Here is a 19,992-nt window from a genome sequence, read left to right as displayed (position 1 = left end):
AAGGCAAAGGGTGGCTATTTGAAGAATCTCAAATATATTTTGTTTAACACTTTTTTTGTTACTACATGATTCCAAATGTGTTATTTCATAGTTTTGACATCGTCACTATTATTCTACAATGTAGAAAATAGTAGAAATAAAGAAAAACCCTTGAATGAGTAGGTTTTCTAAGACTTTTGACCGGTAGTGTATGTCTGGCCGTTAACGTTCAACGCACTCTCCTCTACCTCAAATGTACTGTACCTTTTTAGCAGTGTACCCGCCTCCCACTGCTGAGCCCAGCACAATGTACCGGAGCTTGAGCAGCCTGGAGGCCAGGCGGAGCATCCAGAAGTTGCGGTGCTGCTGGTAGCGCCAGCCGCCATGGCTGCCCGGGGGAGGCTTGGGGGGCTGCATGGGCAGCCGGGACATGGAGGTGAAGTGGCGGGCTGCCGAGCGGTGCGGGGGATTGGCACTGGCGTTGTACCGGTGGTGGATGGCACGAGACAGAGGGTGCAGCTTCTGTAAGGGCATCCTGAACCTCACCCCCATGTTGGGGGAGACCAGGTTTCTGCAGGCCATGCTGACAGGACAGAGACATGGAGAAAACGGGTTAGGGATTTAGACCCACAAGCAACTTTAACACTGTACCTTCTGCAGACATCAGCTAGGTGTAATGAGTAGAACGATTGATATTTTTCTGTACAATACAACATGATGAACAACAACGGCATGATAGTGTTGATTGAACAGGGAACAAATAACGTTAGCTAGCTACAGTAGCTGCATATCTGCCTGTCTAAATACAGTAATGTTGGTTAGCTAAAATGCATTGTTAACGTGAACGTAAAAACAATGTCAACCTTTTGTTTTGCAGTTAACTAGTTAACCCACACCACACCCAATCGAGCAGGCCACTTGATATCAGTGATTCCAATTTGTTTTACACCAAGCAAATGTCTAGCTACTAACTGTTTGCGTTACCTTCTTGACCATCATCAAGACTAATAACAACCCTTTCGTAGTCAGCCTCTAGGCAACAAGCCAGTTAACTAAGGTAACGTTAGCTAGCCAGTCAGGTACCGGTAATTAGAAGTAGTACATCATTGTCATCTAGCTATTGCTGTTTTTGTATGCATCATTAATTGATTGACTTATCTAGCTAGCTAGTATTGTGGTCAACATTGCTAACTAGTTATCTCAATATAGCACAGCTAGCAACACTATCATCATGCCCAGATTGCTAACTTAGCTTGCTCGCTTTCTAACAGTACCTATCTATATATCTAGTTAGCCGGCTAGCGGTAAAGGTTGAGCTTTCTTTATTGTTACCCCACTTACCAGGCCACTGCGCTTCCAACTCGTAACATAATGCTATTACCAACAAGGGGTAAATGAAAATGTGTTATAAATTCGCGCTTAGGCACAATTCATATCATATTTCCAGACGGTGCACATTGGTTAGCTTGCTCGGTAAAAGGACACAGCAAGAAATCGGAATGACAGGTCTACTTGCTGGAAACGAGTCCAACCTCCAAATCAGCACTGACAAAACAGTCTATGGTGCTTCCAAGTTCCTACACGGTATCTCAGTCACACATACCCAGTCACGTCTCTATTAAATGTTCTCTCATTGTTCAACATATAGCTAAATCAATTGGAGAAATTATTTATTTTTGTAAATTATAGTAAGAATTTCCACACTGTAGCCTAATCAGACTAAAAACACCATTGTGTCTTAATTTTTCTTCCATGGACGCTGTGGACTTCACAAAACGGTGTAATTAACCCACTCCAATGCTTGAGGGCATAAAAAATCTGCACACATCCACTACTACTCATCCTCTGTGGTGTGGGTGGTCTAATAATGCACAATATCAACATTAACTCTTCAACGTTGTACATTTATGATGTGTCATTGTTGCTTTGCTATCTACACTGCTGCTTACTATTTACATTTTAGTCATTTAGTAGGCCCTCTTATCCAGAACGACTTACAGTTAGTGAATGCATACATTTTCATACTGGCCCCCGGTGGGAAATAAACCCACAACCCCTGGCGTTGCAAACTCCATGCTCTACCAACTGAGCTACACGGGACTATTATCTATGCATAGTCACTTTACCCCTACCTACATGTACAAATTACCTCGACTAACCTATACCCTCGCACATTGACTCGGTACTGGTACTCCCTGTATATAGCCTCATTATTGTTATATTATTTTTTTTATTTTTTTTATTTAAAATGTTAAGCTTATTTAGTAAATATTTTCTTAACTCTATTTTCTTAAAACTGCATTTTTGGTTAAGGGCTTGTAAGTAAGCATTTCACGGTAAGGTAACCTGTTGTATTCGGCGCATGTGACAAATACAATTTTATTTAATTGTATTTGAGTCATCTGATTTTTACAACTATCTGCTGAACACTAAATAAGCTCAGTTTCAGACAATAAATACATTATGTTTGAAATATTATTATAACTCAGTCCGAATTCTTTATCGTCAGAAAATACTGTATTTGAGTGCACGCATAAAACCACCCCAATTCTACCTACGTAAATATGCTTCAGTATGAAACATTTGAGATTCTGGGGTGGATGGCACAAACACACACACACACACACACACACACACACACACACACACACACACACAAACTAACAGTTGAAGTTTAGGTTTAGGTTTCTGGAGGTTCTCAAAGATAGTCTCTATCGATGTGGAAATCTATCCTCAGTCCTCTCTTCTCCATTCTCAAAGAGTTTGTCAATTCGTTAGTAGGCAAACAGAAGAGTGTCCTCCTCGATTGCCACCTATCATCGAGGATACTATGTGTATCCTACCGCGAAATAGTTTTGAAATCTGCCACACCCCCTTTGGATCAGCTTTTGTTTTGTCAGAGGAGAAAAACATGCACATGTTCAAAAACAATATGATACTTATTGTTTTTTCTATAAAATGTATTGCACAACTAACTTAATTTGTTTTGATCACTTAACACATTTATTTGGGGATCCACCCCTGTAAAAGTAATTTGCCTAATGACATGAGAGTGGAGAAGGACCATCTCACTTCAAGAAAGCGTTTTTTATTTTATTTTTTATATCCACTACCAGTCAAAAGTTTGGACACACCTACTCATTCAAGTGCTTTTCTTTATTTTTACTATTTTTTACATTGTAGAATAATAGTGAAGACATCAAAACTATGAAAAAACACATTTGGAATCATGTAGTAACCAAACAAGTGTTAAACAAATGAAAATATATTTTATATTTGAGATTCTTCAAATAGCCACCCTTTGCCTTGATGACAGCTTTGCACACTCTTGGCATTCTCTCAACCAGCTTCACATGGAATGCTTTTCCAACAGTCTTGAAGGAGTTCGCACATATGCTGAGCACTTGTTGGCTGCTTTTCCTTCACTCTGTGGTCCGACTCATCCCAAACCATCTCATTTGGGTTGAGGTCGGGGGATTGTGGAGGCCAGGTCATCTGATGCAGCACTCCATCACTCTCCTTCTTGGAGACTGACGTATTCCTGTCCTGTCTTTTCATAATGTTATTGCAGGTATGGTTCTATTGTCTAAGAATTACTATTATACAGTCTTTGTATTGTGATGTCACGAGAGGCTACACAGCTTTCAGCGGGATTGCTCAAGTAGTGCAAGGAGACCAGGTTCAACCAAAACAAGGATTTTATTAAAGGTCTTGGGAAACTAACGAAAGTATAACACAATTCTGTTCTCTGGTGGCTCTTTAAGGGTTAACAGTTCAGGGATGTCTCTTCCACATCCACAATCATAACTCTCACTCGCTCAAATAACTTTTCCCCAGTCTTACTGTATTCCACGTTGCAGCTAGTGGCCAACCCAGCAAAACGTCCTTCCAAAGGTCCCACACGTATTTCCACAGGTGCAGACATCCAAAGGTGAGTATTTCCCCAAAGGTAAGTATCTCCAAATCCTTATATTCCTCATGGAAGTGGACGTGCAGCACTCTTGTCCTCCAGAGAGCCCCGGTTGGAGACCGTGTCTCTTCCCTTCAACAAACCTTCAGCCCATCAGCTCCTGATTGGTTTCAGCTGCGTGGGAAGATTGGCCATAGAGGGTTGGAGTTCCCGACCATACCAGCAGATGGAGCCATAGCTGTCTGGGTTTGCAGCCATCTCAGGGGGATGTAACGTCCCTCCAGGACACAGCCTCTCGTGACATCACACATCCCCCTCCTCGGGACCGACGTCCTCGTCGGGGTAAAGGCAGCGAAGAAGGCATCACGCCGGGAGAGGGCGTCCGCATTGCCGTGGTGCTTGCCAGCCCTGTGGACAACCGAAAAGTTAAACGGTTGCAAGCTCAAAAACCATCTGGTTACTCTACTGTTTGATTCCTTGTTCTTGGCCATCCACTGCAGAGGGGCGTGATCAGATACCACCATGAAACGTCGGCCCAGGAGATAGAACCGAAGGGACTCCAGGGCCCAGACTACAGCCAGACATTCTTTCTCCACCGTTGAATAGTTCTTCTCTCTTGGAAGTAACTTTCTGCTTAGGTAGAGAATGGGATGTTCTTCACCGTCATGTGCCTGGGTGAGGACAGCACCCAGACCCACCTCCGAAGCATCCGCTTGGACAATGAATTCCTTCTTGAAGTCTGGTGCTACCAGGATCGGACTGGAGCAGAGTGCTCGCTTCAGGTTGAGGAAAGCCGCCTCCGCCGCAGGGTTCCACTTCACCATTCGTGAGTGGCGTTTGGTCGTCAGCTCCGTCAACGGTGCAGCTATGGTAGCAAAATCTGCAATAAAGCGTCTATAGTAGCCAGCGAGGCCCAAAAATGACCTTACTTGCTTCTTGGTGATGGGCTGCGGCCAGTCCTGTATGGCCCGCAGTTTGGCTTCCTGTGGTTTGACCAACCCCCGCCCAATGGTGTACCCCAGGTAGTTTGTCTCACTGAAGGCCAGCTTGCACTTCTTCGGGTTTGCCGTGAGCCCTGCTTCCCTGAGCGAATCCAGCCCCGCTTGTACCCGGGGTATGTGGCTGGCCCAATCCGGACTTTGTATAACAACATCATCCAAATAAGCCGCTGCGTACCTCTTGTGGGGCGCAAGGACTCGATCCATCAGGCGTTGGAACGTGGCAGGTGCCCCGTGGAGACCAAACGGAAGTCGGGTATACTGGTAGAGCCCCTCCCGGGGTGGCAAAGGCTGTCTTCTCCTTAGACGCCGGGGGTCAGGGGCACCTGCCAGTAGCCTTTTGTGAGATCAAGAGTGGTTAGGAAACGAGCATGCCCCAAGGAGTCTATTAAATCATCGACACGAGGCATTGGGTATGCATCAAATTCAGACACTTCATTCAACTTTCGATAGTCATTACAAAATCGTACTGAACCGTCTGGCTTGGGAACTAGTACGATGGGACTTGCCCAGGCACTGTGGGACTCTTCGATTACTCCCAACTCCCGCATCTTCCTTACCTCCTTCTGTATAACCACTTTACGAGCCTCTGGCACGCGGTACGGGCGCTGGTTTACCGTTCGGCCAGGCATGGTGCGGATCTCATGTTGGACCACCTCTGTGTGACCGGGAAGGGAGGAGAAGACATCCTGGTTCTGCTCCACGAGTTCCAGGGCCATCTGTCGTTGATGTGGGGACAGATTTGGACCCAGCTGAACCTCTTCTCGCGCCGGTTCCTGGGTCTCTGTGGGGGTAGAGAGCTGAACAGCGCCTCTCTGGCGTGCCACTTCTTTAAAAGGTTAACATGATAAATCTGCTCAGTTTTCTTTTTATCTGGTTGCCTCACCTTGTAGTTTACTTCTCCCATGCGTTCAATGACCTCATATGGTCCTTGCCAGGTTGCCAGGAATTTGCACTCAACGGTTGGCACCAGGACCAGCACTCTGTCCCCCGGCTTAAACTCCCTGGGTTGAGCAGATCTGTTGTAGGAGGCTTGCTGTTGACGCTGACTGGCCTCCAGGTGTTCCCGCATCATGGGATAGATGGCCTTCATTCTCTCCCTCATAGCCCCTACATGGTCGATAAGTGTCCGCTGTTGGCATGGCTGCTCCTCCCAGGCCTCCTTGGCGATGTCGAGCAGTCCTCTGGGTCTGTAGGAAAGCAAGAGCTCAAAGGGTGAAAAACCAGTAGAAGACTGAGGTACCTCTCTCACCGCAAATAATATGTATGGTAACAGCTGATCCCAGTTGCGCCCATCTTCCCCTACCGCTTTCCGCAGCATGGATTTTAGTGTTTTGTTAAAACGTTCGAGCTAGGCCATCTGTCTGGGGGTGGTAGACCGAGGTTCTCAGCTGTTTGATTTTCAGTAAAGCACAGAGTTCTTTCATCACCCTGGACATGAATGGAGTCCCTTGGTCCGTCAATATCTCTTTTGGGATTCCCAGACTAGTTGAGAGACGGAACAGCTCCTTGGCGATTTGTCTGGATGTAGCCTTCCTCAGCGGAATGGCCTCCGGGTACCGGGACGCATAGTCCAGAATGACCAGAATGTATTGATGTCCCCTGGCACTTTTCGGTAAGGGCCCGACTATGTCTAATCCAATCCTCTCAAAAGGAGTTTCGATAATGGGCAAGGGAATGAGCGGGTTTCTATATGTGGGCTTTGGCGCAACCTGCTGACACTCAGGGCAACTACGGCAGTAGTTCTCGATCTCTTTGTGTACTCCTGGCCAAAAGAAACGTTGCATGATTCTTTCCTTAGTCTTCTCTACCCCCAAGTGGGCCCCTAGCGGGTGTGTGTGTGCTAGGTTGAGTACTGTGGCCCGATAGGGCTGTGGCACGAGGAGCTGTTCATGCACTTCCTCATTTTTCTTGACTATCTGATATACTAACCCCCGGTTTACTGCGAAATGGGGTAAGTAGGGGTTGTCTTATCACCTAACACTACACCTTCTAATACCTGCACATTTCTTAAGGCATTTGCAAGAGTAGGATCTTGTAATTGAGCCGTACCATACTGGCCTGTGAGAGGGGGAAGCTCTTGGGTGCCTGGGACGTCTTCTTCACTGGAGAACGGAGCACTTTCCTGGGCTGCGTTCTCTTCTCCCGTATCCGGACCAGTCTCGGTGTCGGTCTGGGCACCTGCCATCCCTATCAGAGCCCGGGCGGGAGTGAGTAACTCGGAGGATTGCACCGGAGCCTTCCCAGGATGAGTCTTGCCTCTCCGTTTCCGAGGTACTCGGGTTATCCTCTCCTGAGACTCTCTCCAGAGTGGGTAAAAGGCTGGGCAGTCTCGTCCAATTAGGACAGGGACGGGGAGGGAATCAACCACCCCCGCCGTCGTGTGTATGGTTCCCCGTGTGCTGGTCATTGTAAGTTCAGTAATGGGGTATTCTCTGGTGTCCCCATGGACACAGGAAACTGGGAGGACTTTCCCCGGGGTCAGACACGTTGGGCCCACCAAATCCTTACGCACCAGGGTGGCCCGGCTACCAGAATCCAGTAAGGCCTCCACATCATGGTGATTCACAGTTACCGGGCAGGTGGGGGGTCGATCTGGGCCGCCATCTACGACTCCCAAGAGCGAGGCAAAACGGTGTGTGGGTGCTGAGCTGGAGGACTCCGCAGTGGGCATAGGTTCATCGGCTGGTTTCCCACACTGCCAGGAGATATGTCCCATCTCCCCACACCGGTAACACTGTCGAGTTTCCCCCCTCCTGGTGTACTCTTCTTGGACCCGCCTGGTTTCTGGCTCCCCCTGGAGCCGGGATAAGTCCTGACGTGGCTGGGTTCGAGACCTTGGGGTCCTTTGGACGGGTTCTTCCCATTTGTGGTGGGGCCGCACTCCTGGGGTCTTTTCGGGAAGCATTCAGCATCTCCGCTGTGGCCTGGTACTTTTCCACAGCTTCCACGGTCAGATCAGCCGTGGTCAAGGCCTGTTGACTGATGAACCGTTTTGCCTCATAAGGCAGGGGCGCGTGAGGTAACGATCCACCACAACGGCCTCCACCACCGCCGCTGCTGTATTCCTCTGCGGATCCAGCCATTTCCTTGCGATCGGACAAGTTCATGCATCTGCGCCCGAGGAGGTTGGTCTGGTTGGAAGGTCCAGCTGTGAAAGCGCTGGGCCATACCAAACTTTGTGAGTCCATATCTGCTGAGGATCTCAGACTTCAGGGCATCATAGTCAGTAACCTGGTCAGGGCCCAGGTCCCGGACAGCATTCAGCGATTCCCGGTTAGAAAGGGGGCTAACAGACCAACCCACTGTTGCTTGGGCCAGGCTTCCCTAGTGGCCGTGGCCTCAAATGCATGCAGGTATGCCTCAATGTCATCGGTAGCTCCCATCTTAGATATAAAGTCACTTGCCTTTATTGGGCGGGTATTTTGGACCACCCTCTGTCTCTGCAACTGCAATTCCTCTGCCTTCAGAAGGTTGGCTTTCTTTTGCTCCTCCAAGAGAGCCACGTTTGCTTGCATCTGGGCTTGCTGGCCAGCAACAAGGGCTTTCAATATGTCCTCCATTTCAGTCGGCGGGGAGCCTACGGCCAACTTGGAAAACTGGGTGATCAAACCTTCGGTATCCTCCTGGCATGCACTATTACCGCTTGAGCGTGCCCGTATTCTCCACCATCTGTGATGTCACGAGAGGCTACACAGCTTTCAGCGGGATTGCTCAAGTAGTGCAAGGAGACCAGGTTCAACCAAAACAAGGATTTTATTAAAGGTCTTGGGAAACTAACGAAAGTATAACACAATTCTGTTCTCTGGTGGCTCTTTAAGGGTTAACAGTTCAGGGATGTCTCTTCCACATCCACAATCATAACTCTCACTCGCTCAAATAACTTTTCCCCAGTCTTACTGTATTCCACGTTGCAGCTAGTGGCCAACCCAGCAAAACGTCCTTCCAAAGGTCCCACACGTATTTCCACAGGTGCAGACATCCAAAGGTGAGTATTTCCCCAAAGGTAAGTATCTCCAAATCCTTATATTCCTCATGGAAGTGGACGTGCAGCACTCTTGTCCTCCAGAGAGCCCCGGTTGGAGACCGTGTCTCTTCCCTTCAACAAACCTTCAGCCCATCAGCTCCTGATTGGTTTCAGCTGCGTGGGAAGATTGGCCATAGAGGGTTGGAGTTCCCGACCATACCAGCAGATGGAGCCATAGCTGTCTGGGTTTGCAGCCATCTCAGGGGGATGTAACGTCCCTCCAGGACACAGCCTCTCGTGACATCACAGTATTGAAGATTGTTTATTATTTTATTTGATATGTTATGGCTTTATTTATGAATGTGATTGTGTGAGTCCGAGAAAACACTGAGAGAGAAAGAACAACTTGTCAGATGGTGCATTGGAGACTGATGTATTCCTGTCCTGTCTTTTCATAATATTATTGCAGATATACATAAAAGCTAAAAAAGACAGCTGTGGTGTCGCTCTTCGTTTCTTGGTTCTTCTGTGGTACATACTGTAGTCACGGCCATGTATATACACTGCTCTAAAAAATAAAGGGAACACTTAAACAACACAATGTAACTCCAAGTCAATCACACTTCTGTGAAATCAAACTGTCCGCTTAGGAAGCAAAACTGATTGACAATAAATTTCACATGCTGTTGTGCAAATGGAATAGACAACAGGTAGAAATTATAGGCAATTAGCAAGACACCCCCAATAAAGGAGTGGTTATGCAGGTGGTGACCACAGACCACTTCTCAGTTCCTATACTTCCTGGCTGATGTTTTGGTCACTTTTGAATGCTGGCGGTGCTTTCACTCTAGTGGTAGCATGAGACGGAGTCTACAACCCACACAAGTGGCTCAGGTAGTGCAGCTCATCCAGGATGGCACATCAATGCGAGCTGTGGCAAGAAGGTTTGCTGTGTCTGTCAGCGTAGTGTCCAGAGCATGGAGGCGCTACCAGGAGACAGGCCAGTACATCAGGAGACGTGGAGGAGGCCGTAGGAGGGCAACAACCCAGCAGCAGGACCGCTACCTCCGCCTTTGTGCAAGGGGGAGCAGGAGGAGCACTGCCAGAGCCCTGCAAAATGACCTCCAGCAGGCCACAAATGTGCATGTGTCTGCTCAAACGGTCAGAAACAGACTCCATGAGGGTGGTATGAGGGCCCGACGTCCACAGGTGGGGATTGTGCTTACAGCCCAACACCGTGCAGGACATTTGGCATTTGCCAGAGAACACCAAGATTGGCAAATTCGCCACTGGCGCCCTGTGCTCTTCACAGATGAAAGCAGGTTCACACTGAGCACGTGACAGACGTGACAGAGTCTGGAGACGCCGTGGAGAACGTTCTGCTGCCTGCAACATCCTCCAGCATGACCGGTTTGGCGGTGGGTCAGTCAAGGTGTGGGGTGGCATTTCTTTGGGGGGCCGCACAGCCCTCCATGTGCTCGCCAGAGGTAGCCTGACTGCCATTAGGTACCGAGATGAGATCCTCAGACCCCTTGTGAGACCATATGCTGGTGCGGTTGGCCCTGGGTTCCTCCTAATGCAAGACAATGCTAGACCTCATGTGGCTGGAGTGTGTCAGCAGTTCCTGCAAGAGGAAGGCATTGATGCTATGGACTGGCCCGCCCGTTCCCCAGACCTGAATCCAATTGAGCACATCTGGGACATCATGTCTCGCTCCATCCACCAACGCCACGTTGCACCACAGACTGTCCAGGAGTTGGCGGATGCTTTAGTCCAATAATAATACAAATCAAATGAAGTTTCCCATCTCCCCAGTTTCTGACGCAGCACAGAAATGCCCTTATCCAGATGGTGTGCAAAGGCATTTCCTAACAGACCTGCTAACGTTCTTTGTTGTTACTTTTAAGGTTGGAGCCAACATGCAGTACCTCCAGCAGGCAGAGAGGCAAAAACCATTCGTCCGCCAGCTCAGGAACAAGCTAAACTATTTACAGCCCTGTGTAATGTTCAATGTAATTGTATTGCTGGACTTTTTGAAACTTCATGTTTTTGTATTGTTTTAAAAATGAACAAATAAAAGGAAATGTATGGTTTAAACATGTCTTTAATGTTTATTTGTTTTAGCTGTTAGTGATAATTCCCTAAGTGTTAATACATGTGTGTTTACATCATTAAGCCTTTATGTATGTGTTATGAATGACAAAAGGTGTCTGACTTTATAGTAAGTTTGGCGTCATATGATATAAGGCATGTATGTACACTGAACAAATATATAAACATGTAAAGAGCTGGTCCCATGTTTCATGAACTGAAAATAAAGATCCCAGAAATGTTCCATACGCACAAAAAGCTTATTTCTCTCAAATGTTGTGCTCAAATTTGTTTACATCCCTGTTAGTGAGCATTTCTCCTTTGCCAAGATAATCCATCCACCTGACAGGTGTGGCATATCAAGAAGCTGATTAAACAATAAAAGGCCACTCTAAAATGTGCAGTTTTATCACACAACACAATGCCACAGATGTCTCAAGTTTTGAGGGAGTGTGCAATTGGAATGCTGACTGCAGGAATGTCCACCAGAGCTGTTGCCAGAGAATTGAATGTTCATTTCTCTACCATAAGCTGCCGCCAACGTTGTTTTAGAGAATTTGGCAGTACGTCCAACCTGCCTCACAACCGCAGACCACATGTATCCACGCCAGCCCAGGACCTCTACATCCGGCTTCTTCAACTGTGGGATCGTCTGAGACCAGCCACCAGGACAGCTGATGTAACTGTGGGTTTGCACAACCAAAGAATTTCTGCGCAAACTGTCAGAAACCGTCTCAGGGAAGCTTATCTGCATGATCGTCGTCCTCACCAGGGTCTTGACCTGACTGCAGTTCGGAGTCGTAACCGACTTCAGTGGGCAAATGCTCATCTTCGATGGCCACTGGCACGCTGGAAAAGTGTCCTCTTCACAGATGAATCCCAGTTTCAAATATACCGTGCAGATGGCGTCGTGTGTGCGCGCTGACGTCAACGTTGTGAACAGAGTGCCCAATGGTGGCGGTGGGGTTATGGTATGGGCAGGCATAAGCTAAGTACAATGAACACAATTACATTTTATCGATGGCAATTTGAATTCACAGAGATACTGTGACGAGATCCTGAGGCCCATTCATCCGCCACATCACCTCATTTTTCAGCATGATAATGCACAGCCCCATGTCACAAGGATCTGTACACAATTCCTGGAAGCTGAAAATGTCCCAGTTCTTCCATGGCCTGCATACTCACCAGACATGTCACCGATTGAGCCTGTTTGGGATGCTCTGGATCGATGTGTACGACAGCGTGTTCCAGTTCCCGCAATATCCAGTAACTTCGCACAGCCATTGAAGAGGAGTGGGACAACATTCCATAGGCCACAATCAACAGCCTGATCAACTCTATGCAAAAGAGATGTGCCCCGCTTCATAAGGCAAATTGTTTTTTTCGGATCCACGTTCCTACCATATATTTAAGGTATCTGTGACCAACAGATGCATATCTGTATTCCCAGTCGTGTGAAATCCATAGATTAGGGCCTGATTAATTAATTAATTTCCTCAGTAAAATCTTTGAAATAGTTGCATGTTGCATTTTTATTTTTGTTCAGTGTATGTATAATGAATGACCGAAGGGGTCTGACTTTGAAGTAAGTACAGCGTGATGCGATATAGAGACTTTATGGATGTGTTATGAATGACCGAAGGGGTCTGACTTTGAAGTAAGTACAGCGTGATGCGATATAGAGTCTTTATGGATGTGTTATGAATGACCGAAGGGGTCTGACTTTGAAGTAAGTACAGCGTGATGCGATATAGAGTCTTTATGGATGTGTTATGAATGACCGAAGGGGTCTGACTTTGAAGTAAGTACAGCGTGATGCGATATAGAGACTTTATGGATGTGTTATGAATGACCGAAGGGGTCTGACTTTGAAGTAAGTACAGCGTGATGCGATATAGAGTCTTTATGGATGTGTTATGAATGACCGAAGGTGTCTCACTTCAAACTAAGTATTGCAGGACACTACATGAAGTCTCAATAAATAGGTTATTAACTTTTTGCTGATTTATGAAGGTTCTCTCATTATCCACAGGTTACTGTAGGGTGTGAGAGGTATTTAAAATGGGTCGATGGACCTGCAAAGCTTTTGTTGTGTGTCAGAACCAAGATGATTTGAAGTAGTCCGACCTGAGACTACCGTACCAGGTATTCCTCTTCTGTTTCCATGCTGGAGACCAGAAGTCATAATTATTGCTAAACCCTGCGCATTTCCACAATTTATCTTCTTAAAATTTTATTTTTAACCTGACCTTAACTAATGAAGGAAAAGTTTTATCCGTTGGTCCACCACACCTTCTGTACAGTTGGCCGGAAGTGTCTGGGAACAAGATTATCTGTGATGTGATTAACATGACTTCACTTTAGAGCGTATTTCAATCCTTTGTTTATATGTTTATATGTTTATATCATATTCGACATAGTGGTTATGTCACATTTGACATAGGTGATTATGTCTCACAGTTATGCCACATTTATGAACCCTTTATAAAGCCTGACATTTTTAGATTTTAGTCATTTAGCAGATGCTCTTATCCAGAGCGACTTACAGTTAAGTGAGTGCATACATTTTTCATACTGACCCCCCGTGGGAATCGAACCCACAACCCTGACGTTGCAAGCGCCATGCTCTACCAACTGAGCTACACGGGACATAACAGTTATAGATGATTTGTAAGACAGTTATGTTGTGCTTATGAAGGCTTTATGAAGCCTTTATAAGCTGAATGTCATTTAAAGCGGGACCCAAAAAATAATAAACATAAATATGAGAAAAGTGCTATAACATAACATAACATCCATTATGATCCTTATCAGCACCATAATCAAAAGAAACCCCAAGTGAAATGCAAAGATTACAGTGTTCTGGATTCACTACAGACCACAATTTAGGGGAGTGTAAGCCTAAGCATTTTGAATGGTCCTGGGTCTGCAGACCGTCAGGCACCTTGTCCGGCAGACACTACGGCAGCGTCCCCTTCTGCAGACCATCCAGCACACCTGCCTGCAGACCCTCTGAGGAGCAGGTCCTTCGAGGTTGGATGTGGACTCACCCTATAATAGTAGAAACAATGGAATGTTTAAATTCATACTGCAGTGATCATTTGGATTGTATATGTTACTGGTGCATTCAAAAGCATAGAGCATCACTTTGGACCCCTCTCCCCCATGCTTTTGAATACCCCACTAACTGATACAATCTGCTTCCACTAGAAAAATACTAGCCAGAATATTCTGGCTGTTGCTACATAACCTGCTTACAATTTAGCAACGGTTTAGACAAAATGAGAACGCCCTAGGTAACTCGAAAATAAGCTAAAATATCAAAAAAGGGAACTATCCCTTTAACCTGTGTCCTGTTATTGGTTCCAATGTACAGCAAGCCTGACCCATAAAGGATCATACATCTGCTGCAGGCTCATCCCAAGTCTTTGCAGTGATGCAGCTTGATCCGTATTTGGACCAGCCTGTGGGGCAATGCTGCAGGCTCTCTACGTCCTCCTCTACGTCCTCCACGTCCTCCTCTAAGTCCTCCTCTACATCCTCCTCTAAGTCCTCCTCTACGTCCTCCTCTACGTCCTCCTCTGCGTCCTCCTCTACATCCTCTTCCACGTCCTCCTCTAAGTCCTCCTCTATGTCCTCCCCTACGTCCTCCTCTAAGTCCTCCTCTACGTCCTCCTCTACATCCTCTAAGTCCTCCTCTACATCTTCCTCTACGTCCTCCTCTACGTCCTCCTCTACGTCCTCCTCTACATCCTCCTCTACGTCCTCCTCTACGTCCTCCTCTACATCCTCCTCTACGTCCTCCTCTACATCCTCCTCTACGTCCTCCTCTACATCCTCCTCTACATCCTCCTCTACATCCTCCTCTACATCCTCCTCTACGTCCTCCTCTACATCCTCCTCTACGTCCTCCTCTACATCCTCCTCTACGTCCTCCTCTACATCCTCCTCTACATCCTCCTCTACATCCTCCTCTACAACCTCCTCTACATCCTCCTCTACATCCTCCTCTACATCCTCCTCTACATCCTCCTCTACAACCTCCTCTACATCCTCCTCTACATCCTCCTCTACATCCTCTTCCACGTCCTCCGCTACATCCTCTTCCACGTCCTCCTCTACATCCTCTTCCACGTCCTCCTCTACATCCTCCTCTACATCCTCTTCTTCGTCCTCCTCTACATCCTCTTCTTCGTCCTCTACGTCCTCTACGTCCTCCTCTACATCCTCCTCTACGTCCTCCTCTACGTCCTCCTCTACATCCTCCTCTACGTCCTCCTCTACGTCCTCCTCTACGTCCTCCTCTGTCCGATCAGTCAGTGGGAGGAGGACAGGCACAGGGTGGAGTTCAAACAGACCTGTGGTAGCAATGTTAACGCAGTGTCTTTGTTTACACACGACTACTCACTCACACACTTCTTATTCTGACAACAGAAAGCATGTACTAGTGAGGGGAGTCTACCTGGTACAGACTTGCCAAGAGGTGGGTTCTGTTCAAAGGTGTTTCCCTCATCATTCAGATCCTCTATAAAAACAGAGACAAACTCAGTGAGGAGGGATACTATTTTGAGATAGGAAACACAATTTGACAGAGGAACCTCTACTAGTTGTATTCACTGATAAATAATCAACTTACCCATAGCAGGAACCTTTTCAATATTAGTCTCCAGAAAGGGCACTGTAAAAGGAAAGGTATTGAATGAGTAGAACGGACAAAACATGCTAGAGTTTCAATGTCCTGGCCATACACAAGACAATATAGACTTCTATAGAAACACTTACAAAGAGCAGGGATTTGTTCCATGTTTTCCTCCAGTAGGGGCTCTGAAACAAGAACAGAACAGGCAATATTACAGTGAAGGTTGGGCCTCAGCAACAGCAAAAACACAGATAAGACTGGCAGGTGAAAAGTGTCAATATTGTAAAGTGTAAAGTGTCTTTGCTGTGTGTCTTACCTGCTGCACCACTCAGAGCAAAGGTAGCACTGAGTAACAGGGAAATGGTCAACCTCGCCATGCAGATGATTAACTTTTGAAAACGAGACATATAAGATTATAATACGTAACAATCAGAGGACACTAATGTTAGAAACAATCAGAAAGACCTCACTGAAAAACATATCAAAACAGGCAGCAACACAGTGTGAGGTGAGAAGAGGATTTACCTGTTTAAGTGAATCACAGGTACGTTCTGCAGCATCTGTAAATCAGTAATTTCAAAGAATTGTTAACTGGAAATTGTGATTTGTGTAGGTACAGTATAGTCCTGTAGCAATTGAACAAAGTACAACATACTTTAGTTGTTCATAAAGGTTGATATTGTTTCCTTTTCATGGCTTGTTTTTCTTTCTGCACCATAGATTAGGTTTATGGGTGTAATTGAAGATTGTAAAATGTGAGCCCTTGATTTGTTATTTGGGAGGTGACCTTGCTGTCTGTCATGACAGAAAGATCTAAAAAGGAGAATTCCACTCCAAAACTATCTTCTGGTGTTTGTTTCATTTGTCCATTGTTGATATAGTCCCAAAATGTTTTACATGTCAGCAATCAAGTTTTCAAAATACAGAAATACAGCCAGTATGATGCATTTTGCCTCACATGTACTCAATACTATTTTTGTGTAATTCAACTAGGTTGGGAATCCAGCAGACCTGCCATAATTACACTCCAACACCATTGTCTGGATATAGTAAAGGCAGCAGACTGGTTGGCATGGCAACACCAATTATTCCAAGTCATGACCCTCTTTGAGGATCAATGAGGCAACCCAGGACACCCTATCCCGAGCTCTACAATTTGCAGTATACCAACTGTGGTATAACTTGTACCTCCATGATTGGTCTCTTAAGTCACCTCATTATTTAGAACTAAGCTTTGTTTCATTGCTAGACCGATACGGCTGCCTGAGTCCAAAATGACCATCCGCTGGCTCACTGCATTTGTGATGCTCATTGGGATGTTACGGTGCACTCTTATGCAGTTTGGGTTCAGATGGCACATTTTTAAAAAATTTTTATCATGTCCACCATCCTGGCTGTCTGCCCTGGAGTTGCCATACATGTTGACTTGGTGACATTATGGTGTACGGGGTGGATGCAACCACACACGGATAAGGCACCACAATGAACCAGCACAACTTGACAGTCATTGAGAAGACATGCCATCAACTTAGTGGGCCTTCACATGTCATTGGAATTGTGCTTATCCAATGTCAATGCCATCCTGAATCTCCCAGTCTGCTCTGGAGTTGCCGTACATCGGGGTCATCAACTAGATTCAGCCGCGGGCCAATTTTTTTTGAGTGGATGGTTGGGGGCCGGAACATACTTCAAATTGCAAGAAGCCCAAACAGATATAATGTTTGACTGAAACATAATAATTTCAAACATTGCTTACATTTGTATATATCTCTGTTATGAGTGAGAATACTTGGGAACAGATGTCTTAAGTTAAAATCAATTGAGAGCTGATACCCTGGTGATTTTACAGTCTTTTATGTTCAACAATGAAAATTAAACAAAAAATAACTTTTAAAAGTTATAAATGTTTTTGCTCAGAAAACTTGGGGGGCCAAATAAAACTAACCACGGGACAAATTCGGCCCGCGGGCCGCCAGTTGGGGAACCCTGCCGTACATGTTGACTTGGTAACATGGTGTATACGGAGGATGCAACCACATATGATGACAAGCTCATAAGGCGGGTGTTCAGCACAATGAACCAACACACCTCTCCAATGTCAATTCCGTCCTGAATCTCCCAGAACTGTCCTCGATAGGCCAACTCCACGATCAGTCCTCCCCTCAGGCAGTTCATAAAGACAGAGACACCATGGAAGTGGACTGCCACGTGTCAGGAGGCCATTCAACAGCCATAATGCCATTTGGAAAGTGCTGGCGTGCGTTCTCCTCAAATCCCAGCTAGCACATAACGTTCTGAGAACCATATGTTTCTAAGAGCTTAGTGAAAGTGTGGTTGTCCTATGGTTATTTTGCATACAACCATCCCACAACCTTCCAGGAAAGGTGTAGGATAGTTGCTTGGCTTTGGAACATTCTCAGCACATTTAAGGAAAAACTTTATTTTCTTGGTATTTGACTACTTTAACCAAACTTTTTTTTAAAGTTCAAACATGTTTACATTTAATTTCAATTTTGGTAATGTTCTAGGAACGTTCTCCAACTGGTTTGACATTGGGAATGTTCTCAAATAGTTCAGAGAACGTTAAGAAACAACGTTCTTCTGTGGGAAGTTCACTACTTCAGCATAACTTCTCTTACAGATTTCCTCATTATTCTATATAAAGGCCAGATGCAGTCAAAAACGTGATTTCCCTGTGTTTTATATGTATTTGAACACTGTGAGGTTGGAATAATAGTGTGAAATTGTGAAAAATGTGATAAAGCCCTTTTAGTGTAAGAGCTGTTTGAAAAGACCGCCTGAAATTTCAGCCTGTTTTAGTGGAATTTAGTATTGGCCTGCCTGGTGACATCAACAGGCGGTAAATTAGTTAGTTAATAGTTTTCAGTTTTCTCCTCCCCCTCAGAACACTCTCAGACAGTACTAGCAACATTTTTGCTTGAGAAATTGCTCTTTGCTAAGAAGCTATTTTTTGTTTATTTTTGACCATTTTAAAACAATCACAGTAAGGTATACCGAATTGTTACCCAGAAATGATTTGATATTGAGATGCATTGGACATTTAAAGTCATGTTCTCAATTTGCTCTAAGAACTTTAAGGAAACTTTCCATAAAAACCACAAACCACCGTTCTCAGCGTCAACAAAAGTCTCTCAATTGTTTATCTTGTTAAGTGTGTTCAGGTGTGTTGGCCGTACCCACTCATTGGCTACACTTGATCTTAATAAGCGTTTGCTTCCTTTGAAATGGGGTTTGTTTGAATTGTATGTGTTAAAAAAACACGGCATGCTAGCTCCATCCTGGTGGCACAGTGGACTAATGCCATGAATATACAACACAAGATTACAGGTTTGAATCTCACTGATGCCGTGTCACAATAAATAAAAAAAATGTGTTTGCATGATCAATGTCTAAGAAACATTATTTCCATGTGTCCTATCTGTACTTGGAGTTAAACAAAGTTAACCCAAAATAAGCTAGCAGTGGTATTAAAAGTCTTATTGAAACATTCAGAGAAAGTTTTAAGGAAGTTATTCAAAAACCTCCAGATATCGTATGATTTACATTCACAGAGATTAAACCTCCCAGGAAAACTTTCAAGGAACCAGAGTAAAACATTCTCAGAACCTCCTTGCAACCTTCCCAGAACAGGCGAAATTTTCACTTCTGTTCTCAGAAAGTTTTGAAAACCTTCAGTTTTACCAGTCAGGAAACGTATGACTTCATTCCCAAACTAATGTGAAAGCAAAAACATGTTCCCACAACTTCCAAGGCACCAAAGGTGCTAGCTGAGATGTATCTATTTTGCTACCACCCATGGCTGGCCTGCCCATGTGACACCTGAACTGGACTCGCATGTGAAGAATGAGCTCTCATGCTGTGGTAACTCATGCATTGGTCTGGAAAACTGTTCAGTAATCCCAAACATCCCCATAAGGACATAATGCCATCTATGGCAAACAAGAGACCCCTTAGGATGGTCAAACTGAACCTAAAGATGCTGTATGTGATTGTGTATGGTGGTTGGGGATTGACTGTGAGATAGTCCTCTTTGTGCACCATGATTGATCAGTTCCACCACCTTCAACACCTTTACTGTCCATCAAAGCCTAGGGATGATCTTCAAATGTATACGCTTGTGGAGCTGTGCTCATAACCAATGCTTCATAGTCGTAATCTATGACGTACACTCTAAGTAACCTCTAGGTAACCTGAGGTCACCCTCACAGGTTCTGTCACTCTCCTCATCTCCTGCTGGGTCTGCCCCAGACCGTAATCACAGCCAACTACCCACAGTAAATATCGGCCAAATAATCATCCTACCTGACTTCAAAGGAATATAAAGGAATATGTAGGACGTGACCTGCAGGACTTTTTGAAACATTCAACATAAAAAAACTCCACC

The 19,992-nt window shown here is 45.4% G+C and overlaps 1 protein-coding gene and 1 long non-coding RNA gene across 3 annotated transcripts in view; both read right to left on the bottom strand.

Moving 5' to 3' along the window:
* LOC121576534 (dynamin-like 120 kDa protein, mitochondrial) overlaps positions 1 to 1,524 on the bottom strand; it is a 70,031-nt gene extending 68,507 nt beyond the window's left edge. For both annotated transcript variants that reach the window (XM_041889753.2, XM_041889754.2), the window contains exons 1-2: positions 1,321 to 1,524; positions 244 to 562 (exon numbers count right to left, since the gene is read on the bottom strand). In XM_041889753.2, coding sequence (XP_041745687.1) covers positions 244 to 562; positions 1,321 to 1,349 — 348 coding nt within the window. In that variant the 5' untranslated portion in view covers positions 1,350 to 1,524. The remainder of the gene's footprint in view (positions 1 to 243; positions 563 to 1,320) is intronic.
* Positions 1,525 to 15,421: 13,897 nt separating this feature from the next.
* Positions 15,422 to 15,815, bottom strand: LOC121577388. Its single transcript, XR_006002621.1, has 3 exons — positions 15,731 to 15,815; positions 15,585 to 15,626; positions 15,422 to 15,473 (listed from the first exon to the last, which is right to left on the bottom strand). It is a non-coding gene; the product is annotated as an uncharacterized LOC121577388 (long non-coding RNA).
* Between the last annotated feature and the right edge of the window lie 4,177 nt (positions 15,816 to 19,992).

Source organism: Coregonus clupeaformis, chromosome 11 (assembly GCF_020615455.1).
Source record: "Coregonus clupeaformis isolate EN_2021a chromosome 11, ASM2061545v1, whole genome shotgun sequence".
In the NCBI taxonomy this organism is placed as follows: domain Eukaryota; kingdom Metazoa; phylum Chordata; class Actinopteri; order Salmoniformes; family Salmonidae; genus Coregonus; species Coregonus clupeaformis.
Note: the sequence above shows the minus strand (reverse complement) of the source record. Positions and strands in the feature narration are given on the sequence as shown.